The 9,068-nt window shown below is 48.3% G+C and overlaps 1 protein-coding gene across 1 annotated transcript; it reads left to right on the top strand.

The window, feature by feature from the left end:
• Positions 1-2,200: 2,200 nt before the first annotated feature.
• LOC123144627 (cytochrome b-c1 complex subunit Rieske, mitochondrial) lies at positions 2,201-8,140 on the top strand. Its single transcript, XM_044563831.1, has 2 exons — positions 2,201-2,512; positions 7,286-8,140. Exons 1-2 carry the CDS (start codon positions 2,344-2,346, stop codon positions 7,927-7,929), a joined length of 813 nt encoding a protein of 270 aa, XP_044419766.1. The 5' UTR covers positions 2,201-2,343; the 3' UTR covers positions 7,930-8,140.
• The last annotated feature ends 928 nt before the right edge of the window (positions 8,141-9,068 follow it).

The following is a 9,068-nucleotide window of genomic DNA, read 5'->3' as shown; positions in this document are numbered from 1 at the left end:
CAAAATGAAGAGCATCACGAGGCGAACAATTTGACATATTACACCGCGAATCGGAGCTACATGCGAGGAGTTACGATGCAATGAACAAGGGCACTTGCTGTGAAATCAAAAGGACTTGGAAATATCTAGGGTTCGGGAAAAGTCAACTGTACAGTGCCTTGTCGATCGGATCTGGCCGGACTCGTCGAGGTCCTGCCCGCCGGCGAGGAGAGGAGGAGGAGACGGCGGCGGGGCAGCGCCGTGGAGAGGAGGAGGAGGCCGGAGAGGTGGAGGGCGGCGCGGTCGGCGGCGGACGGGGCACGGCGACGGCGGCGGGCACTGGTGCGGCGGTGCGGCGAGGGCGGGGGGGGCCAGCCGGTGAGCACGGCGGCGCCGACGGCGGCGACCGGAGGCGCGCGGCCTCGGGCGCGAGGAGGAGGGCGGCGGCGGGCGCGCGGGCCAGCTGCGGGCCGGGCGGGCCGCAGCGTACGACGCGGGCGACGGTGACACGTGGCAGCGGCGGACTCGCGGGAATTTCGTCCGGCGCCGGGCGGACGTGTCCGGCGCGCGGAGGGACGAAGCTAGGGTTTGGACTGAGATTCGTTTCGGGAGGGGATGAAGTTTTATAGGTAGAGGGAGCTAGGAGACTCCAAATGAGGTGCGGTTTTCGCCCACACGATCGTGATCGAACGACCTAGAGCATGGAGATGACTTGGAGGGGTTTTGGGCTGGTTTTTGAGGGGGTTTTTGCTGGACACTCAAATGGACTTTGCGGAAGCCCGATTAACCGTTGGAGTACCAAACGACCTTTAAATGGAACGAAACTTGACCGGTGGTCTCCGGGTGGTGTAATAAGGCCACTTGACAAGCCTCGGTCCATTCGGAGAAAGTTTGACACCCGCACACGAAAAAAAACAAGAGGGATGCACCGGAGGAGATAGGAGCGCCGGATTGCAAAACGGACAACGGGGAAAATGCTCGGATGCAAGAGACGAACACGTATGCAAATGCAATGCACATGATGACATGATATGAAATGCATGACACGAACAAAATACAAAACGAAAGACAAAACCCGACCACAGAGGGAATAACATAGCACATAGCCGAAAATGGCAAGAGTCGGAGTTACAAATATGGCAAGTTACATGCGGGGTGTTACAGCGGGTTGAGGAGAAGGCTGGATCACAGCCCGGAGTCTGGTAGGACCAGCTCAAGAAGGAAGCCAGAAGGAATCTCCCGTACGCGAGGAATAAGATAAGTAGGAAATAGACTAAGACACGGGTTGTACTATGACCCAGAGTCAATTGTAAACCAGGGGACTCACTTGTTATATAAAGGGGAGCCCCTATGACATAAAGTACTAAGTTACAAGCTCTCGAGTTAGCCAAAGTCGCACCCTTGTAATCGAGATCTCAAGCAATACTTAATCAAGCACTAAGTAGGTTTTTACCTCCATCTTGAGGGGCTAAACCTGGGTAAACTCGTGTCTCTCGATTCCAATCAACCCCGTTCGAGCTACTACCTAGCTGCGATGGCCTCACGACTAAGTCATTTTTTGAGGATATCTACCGTGACAAAACCACGACAGGCGGCCTCTGCCTTGGCCTGGGGCGGGACAAGCGGCGGTCTCTACCCCGACCTCGGCGCGGGAGATGCGTGGTGCGAGGTGGCGACGCAACTACGTGCGTAGAAACATGGCGGTGCGAGCGGCGGCCGGTGACAACAATGCGACGATGGTCATGTCAATCGAGGCGATGGTAGGTCTTACCGGCGGCGAGCATCGGCACTCCTACATCTTGGAGCAGACAGGGGAGAGGAAGAGGGGTTTGCCCCTAAGGGCACCTGATGGGCTGACCCCTCTCCTCCTGCTCCAGACCGCTCGCCTGGCAACGGCGGCGCGAGGCGTCTCGAGCGCAGGCCCTCGTCTGACGGGATGTTGAAGATAAGAGCACGAACAATTTTTTTTATTTTGTTTTTTTGCCTATGACAGGAGGACCCCATACAACCAGATGATAACGTTAGCCAACCTTGCCGTTACATGTGAGACGTTAAGTTATGTCATGTCGGCCTGATTGGCGGGCCCAATCTGTTACAAAAATACTAATTATGCAAAATCAATCGATCTTTTTTAAAAAAGAATACACAAGACTGATGTTTTCTCGTCGGAAAAAAAAGTTAAATAGTGTTTTCTACAAATCTAACCTTGAACGCGGTGCTTTGCTGCAATTTACTCCTTCCTTCGTTTTCTCTTCCTTCGTTCGTTCTGGTCGTTTCGGTGAATCGATCTCGCCCACCAAACCCGACCACCCGATCCCCCGGACAGCCGGAGAGCGAGGCGAAGCGGCGAGGCGTACCGCAACCATGCTCAGGGTCGCAGGTCGACGCATATCCTCCCACCTCGCATGGCGCCCCGCCGCGGCCGCCTCCGCCGGCAGCAGCCCCCTCGCCGGCGGCCTCCCTGGCGACGACTTCCCCCGGGACCAGAATCCGCGCTTCGCCATCGAATCACCCTTCTACGTCGCTGCCAGAGGTGCACTTCCTGCCGCCCCGGTCTCTCCGTCAATGTCTCCCTCCGATCTGCGACACATGGGGAACCCATCCCTGTTCCTAGGGTTTATAGAGCCAGCGTTGGGCGTGGCCATCTAGTTGCTGATCTATGATAACTGATGTGAGGAGGGTTGTTTAGATATTTTTTGGATTACTCACTCCTTCATGCCCGATTGCCTTGCGAGTCCTCATCTGGTTTAGTGGCTGGATTTTTTTTTTGAAAACTGTCACCCGGGGGAAAGACTCCCCATCTGATTTTTTTTTTTTTTAGTTTTACAGAGTTAGGTAGTTTTAGAGGAGAAGTAGTCACGCCAAAGAGTAGCATGGCCCTTTAGTTCGGCAGTTTTAGCCGATGAGACCAGAGTTACGTCTGAGATTACATTATGAATTACATGGAGTGAATCCACATTGATCCCCTGAAAAACACTCTGTGTTGCGTGCATCCCATATTTTCCAAAGGATTAGGAGGAAGATAAATGGCCAAATGGATGTTGGCAAACCGTTTGGGAGAGGTGATGTCTACCAGCTGGGCATGTGAAGAACAAGTGAGCCCTGTCCTCCAAGGCGGCCCGACACTGAGGGCAACTGGCTGAATCCATCAGCGTCTTGCGATGGAGGTTTGACTTGGTGTTGAGCCTACCAAGGTAGAATAGCCATCAAAAACACGTACCCTACTTGGGACCTTTGAGTTCCAGATGTTTGCAAGGTTTGGATCAGTGAGCTGGGAAGCAAACACCTCGTATGGCCCTTTTGCGGAGAAAGGGGAGCCATTCAGTAATGACCGCGGGTCCGGATCCGCGGTGAGAAACATCCCACGGTTAAGGTTAGTTGATTAAGCAAATCCAAATCGATCCCATCCAGCATAATTTGATATAGAATGCATTTTGCTGTAGGTTGTGGGTGAATAAGGCGGGGAAAGCAATACAAAGTGGCTCAGGAAGTAGCCATCTATATCAAGCCAAAAGGAGGTAGAGGAGTTATACCATTAACTGCTTGTGAAATACCCAGCTTTTGTAAGTGCTTGTAAATGACTCTGCCAAGAAAAGAGGCATTTGCTCCGAGTCCTTATATAGCGGTGAGTGTTGAGTAACCCAATGAGGTTTGTGGGCTGGAGGAATTTGAATGAAAATTTCAACATGCGGCAATTGTTTTTGTGCTTCTAAGTTTTCGACCCCAAGACCACTTTGCAACTTTAGGTATATGCACTCCCATGCAACCAAGCATTTAGCACCTGAGAAGGTGTCATTGTTAGACCAGAAGGAAATCCTCCTATGTTTGTCTAGCTCCTAAAGAACGCTCTTAGGAAGGGTAAATCATAGCATTAAGTAAGTGGGTAGGTTGTGAAGCACTGCAGAGAGCAGTATGAGTCTGCCATCGCGTGAGAGAAGCAGCACACGCCATCCAGAAGGTAGATGTCGCATCGGTCAATGACTGGTTGGAAGGTCGCTGGGTGTAATTTGTGCGGTGATAGCAGGAGACCTAATAGGTATCTTTGGGGAAAGGAAGCAATATCAATAGCCAAAATGGCTGCCATAGTAGTCTAAATGCCGTTGTCTACATTGATGGGAATGAGGGTGTTTTTGGAGAAGTTTATATTGTGCCCGGTGACGGCAACAAAGTCATTGACGATTTTTTGTAAGTTGGAGGCAGCATTTGTGTCAGCCTTGGCAATGATCAGCGTGTCACCCGCATATCACATGCTTGCATGATCAAGCATTGTAGCACGTCTAGCCACAATGGTAAATAGGAAGGGGGAGAGGTGGTCTGCCTGTCTAAGACCATTTCTGCATCGGATCCAAGGTCTCGGAGAGCCATTTAGTATGATTGCAATGTTGCTTGAATTCAGTAGGGTTTCAATCCATGCAATCCCCTAGTGCGAAGAATTGGGAGGAAAGAGGGCCAATAGAGTCAAAGGCTTTGCTAAAATCTAGTTCTATGGCCATCATAGGTGATTTTAAGGTGCCTTCACAGATGGAATGGTCACCCTTGTGGTTGGTTGACTTGATGTAGCCGCCGTAGCTTCCTCTTGTCGATGCGCGGCACGCTCTTCGTCTTGGAGGTGACGGTCTTCTTGTCGGCACCGTTCTTCATGATGGACTTGGGAGTGCATGAGCATGCTCTTCACTTGTCGTTGCTCTTGAGCTTCATGGTGGCGATGGAATCGAGGCCGATGTGAACTTGAAGAAGATGGTAGCTGAAAGTATGTGCACTTGAGCGTCGTCGTGAAGATGATCTTGAAGAGGAAGAAGACTTGCAGTTGTTGAGCATGTTTTCGATGAACTCCATTTCTGCATTCAACTTGGCGTCGAAGTGGTCCACCTTGTCATCAAAGTAGTTCTTTTAGGCGTAGACTGGATGCAATGTGCCTTCGCAATCCATAGTGACACTCGGGCAAGAGTTGCCTCTTTCAAGTGATCTGTCAATTGACAGTGTAAAATGAGTGCACTTGGTGGAGCTCGGTAGGGAATTATTGGCACGATTCAAGCAATATGAAGTCCAAGATACGTAAAAGCTGGAAGCAAACCACAAGGAACACAAAATGCGACATGTTAGAGGTCATGTCGGATAATCCTATCGGACATTCCGACGCTATCCAGAGAGCACTTGGTCAATCGGACATAGGGTCGGACCCTGGGTTGGACTGTCCAACTTGGTAGGTTTCAGCAACCTTAGCTTGTTGATGATGATCCTCACTTCCCCTTTGAGTGCCTTCTCCTTACTTGAAGATCCTCCTTTTCCAAGCTTCCCTCGCGGATGGTGTGGGCACTTGTGCATGTCCTACACTGAATGTTTGTCATTCGTTCAAACCTAATGGTAGATAGAATTCACCTTAATACATGTGATGTGCGTGTCCCTTGGCAATGCAGCCAAGGCCATGAGATGACCCTAGGGTGCTTTGCACCATACCCCCCCCCCCCCCCCCCCCCCCCCCCGCGCGCCCTCTCTTGAAAAGAGTCGTCGTCGACTCTAAAACGCCATCACCATGGAGAAGGAAACAACAATCACTATGTACTCAAGAGTGGAACTCACTGATCACTATGTACTCATCATCTTGATGCTTTGTATGGCCACTCTTCAATGTCGCTACTCCATCCATGAGATGTATCATGCAACAATAAGGAAACAACAATGAAAGTGTAGCTCATTCCCAGATTGGGGGCATTGGTGGTGACTGTCGGAGCCAAGTCGAGAGTTATGGTGGGAGAGTCGTGTGTGGTGATTCCTGGGGGGCGGCATGGGCTACGGGTGTGGGCCTAGGGCTGGAGCTGGCTGCCGGGAGTTTGGCGGCAATCGATGGCGGATGGCTGGGAGGGGGAAGAGAGAGCCATCCGCCCTGTCTGGCCACTGTTTTAGCTGCTGGATTGGATGGTTGTAGTTGTATGTTTTTTACTATGTAGATTATTGAAGTTATGGTTTTGATTACGGTGGTTTCTTGTTTATTCCTGAACAGTTTTGGCTGATGGTTTTCATTATTATGGGCTTATGTCCGGTTTGTTCTAATTGGTCTAATATGTTATGCTTCATCCACTAGCCAACTCAACCAAAAGTCCGAACTGATGCTTCATGCACTAGCCAACGCAACCAAAAGTCCAAACTAGTGGAAAGGGCAAGGCAATCTGCATATACACTTCAACACCCATCTTTGGGATGTCTCTGTAGTACCCTACTTTGCATACACATCTTGTATCAACATTTTTCTGAAATTTCCTGTGATCATATGCATCAATACCAGTGTGATGGTTCTTGTAGGAATTTTCTGTCCCCTTTCTGTTCCCCTAAGGAAAACGACAGGCAGATTTATGTTTTGGATGTTTATTTGTTCCCCTCCAATTTTAGCTAGCAAGTATTTCGCAAACCATAGAAAACCTGTTAATTTGTTTAGAAACAACTATTATCTGGGCTCCATCATTAGATAACTTACTTTATGTAATGAAATTGATAATTCTAACAAGAATTTAATGTTTATCCATTCTGTCCTTTGATACGCAATGAGACAGTTTTCATTACTTATGTTATTTAAATAAGTGACGTTGGCGGCTTAATTTCTTATAATGAATGAACTCCTTAGTTCATGTTGCCTGAATAACTGGATATGGTCTAAGCTCTTTAAAGTAACCATTTATTAGAACGAGCTTTTTGTAATATGTACTCGTCATGCTGAAACAACTTCTGTCTCAACCTTCCCACGTACATATAAACCATCTGTGAGATATTCCTCAAAAGTTACAATCTGTGTTCTCATATTTACATTCCTTATAAGTAGTATCATTTATTCTACTTTGTATGTTGCTGTTAAATTCTGACAAGCTGCGGTTGTGTTTCAATGTACTACATCGGATAAAGAAAATCAGTGTAGAAGGCATGCAGTGGTGTTTTTTTGTTTGCAATGCTCCAGATAGGATTTTTTTTTTTTTTTTGCAATTGTAAGGTCACATGTAGTGAATTTTGAATGTTATATAATGGACGGTTGCCACCAGAATTTGTTGGACTAATGGTTGTAAAGTATTCACAGCATATATTTCAGTAATCTGTTGTGATAATTCTGAAGTGCAACTTTTATTTTGTGGTTGGTTGGCATGTATAATTTTCTTGCTTGTAAGTGCAACTTTGGTTGTGTGGGTTGGTCTAGTTCTTCCCTGTGCTGCTTTGTAATATTACAACATAAAATTGTGAAGACATAATACTGCTATTGCCATGTTGGTTTCTTGTTTCTTTTGGTATTTCAGACATCTTATCTATTTGCCTCCTTGTGCAGGCTTTTCGGCTGAATCTCTTGTTCCGAGGAACCAGGATGTAGAGTTGGCTGAGCTCACACCAACTACGGCAGCTCTGAAGAATCCCTGTGCCAAAATTGTGTACGATGAGTATAACCACGAGAGGTACCCACCTGGTGACCCCAGCAAGCGTGCCTTTGCCTACTTTGTGTTGAGTGGTGGGAGATTTGTGTACGCATCCTTGTTGCGTTTGCTCGTCTTAAAGTTTGTCCTGAGTATGTCAGCAAGTAAGGATGTGCTTGCCCTCGCTTCCCTTGAGGTTGACCTGTCAAGTATTGAGCCCGGTACCACTGTGACTGTAAAGTGGCGGGGCAAGCCAGTTTTCATCAGGCGCAGGACCGAAGATGATGTGAAGCTGGCCAACAGCGTTGATGTTACATCTCTCCGTGACCCACAGGAGGATGCGGTGCGTGTCAAGAACCCTGAGTGGCTTGTTGTCATTGGTGTCTGCACTCACTTGGGCTGCATTCCCCTCCCCAACTCTGGGGACTTCGGTGGCTGGTTCTGCCCATGTCATGGCTCACACTACGACATCTCAGGTAGAATCAGGAAGGGCCCAGCACCATACAACCTGGAGGTCCCGACCTACAGTTTCTTGGAAGATAACAAAATGCTTATTGGCTAAGAGCACTGGCCGTAAGATTAATCCCTATGGTGCTGTGCTGCCATTTTGTGTTGGTTTGACCATTCGTCTTCTTGTTGCTCGGATAGTCCTATGATGGACTGTTATCTTAGTGCAGTACTCTTACTAGCACTGGATAGTAAAGAATAATCTGCTGCTACTTTGGTACTTTTAATTAATTTCCAAATATGGCCGTGTTTTTTGGAGCTCACTAGGAATTATCTTATTGTCATATCTTAGATGCCCCTGTCAAGCCTTCATATGATTGTTTTCTACCAGCTTTTCTTCAGTCTCCATACATGTGATCTGCTGTTGCTGATATGTTTGGATGTGAGATGAAATATTTCTCCATGAGCTGTCTTTATGATGTGTGGATGATGTTAGTGATATTGATGCATAAGTGGTTGCTGTTATGTGGCTATCGACTCTTCACTGCTTGTGTCGCAACCATACATAGACACATTTGGTTCGCAAGTTTTGTTTTTTGAAACAAGGAAAAGGGCTTGCTATTATCATTGAGTAAGAAGAAGGTTTTTAGAGTCTTTGCCAAAAGCCGAATTACATGCATCACTCTTGCAGCATTACTTTACACAAATATTTGGCCCCGACGAGGCACCACAACGAAGCTTATATCCCAGTACATTCCCAAAATAGCCAGTAGCAGGAGCCTGAGAGTCTGAGTACTGTCTGCGTAGTCTCCTCCATGGGCATGTCCATTTCCGCCCATAGGTCGACAACGGGATCCACTGGTTGTTCCTCCTCGTTGTGAGCCCCAAGATTGAAGATAAGGGAGTGCTGGAAGGAGTGCACCGTTGATAAGGAAGTGGGAAGTGGACTGGGGAGCATATGATGGTGGACGAGGAAGTGCCGCACTGAGTGCTCTATTTATAGGCCACCGCAGAGGCGGCAGGCAGCCGGCCGGAGCTGGTTGAAGGGGGCGTTTGTTGGCGGTGCATCGGCGACCGCACAGTTTTAAAGCCCTGGCGTGGTGCGAGGAGGAGGAAGGTCAATTTCCTTCCCGTGCGAGCTCTTCGCTTTCATTTTTAAACATCATAATGAGTAAGGCAAGGGTGTTCGATCATTGATGTATGGCCACTACTTTGTGGGCACCCTCTACCTCTTCGTTTGCCTCGAAAGACTAG

This window comes from Triticum aestivum, chromosome 6D, assembly GCF_018294505.1.
Source record: "Triticum aestivum cultivar Chinese Spring chromosome 6D, IWGSC CS RefSeq v2.1, whole genome shotgun sequence".
In the NCBI taxonomy this organism is placed as follows: Eukaryota; Viridiplantae; Streptophyta; class Magnoliopsida; order Poales; family Poaceae; genus Triticum; species Triticum aestivum.
The sequence above is the reverse complement of the archived record's forward strand: the minus strand, read 5'-3'. Positions and strand labels throughout refer to the sequence as shown.

Excerpts from the sequence above, each read along its gene's own strand:
- LOC123144627 (XM_044563831.1), top strand. The coding sequence starts at position 2,344 with ATGCTCAGGGTCGCAGGTCGACGCATATCCTCCCACCTCGCATGGCGC. Across the intron at positions 2,513-7,285 it reads CTTCTACGTCGCTGCCAGAG|GCTTTTCGGCTGAATCTCTT; the intron begins GTGCACTTCCTG and ends CTCCTTGTGCAG.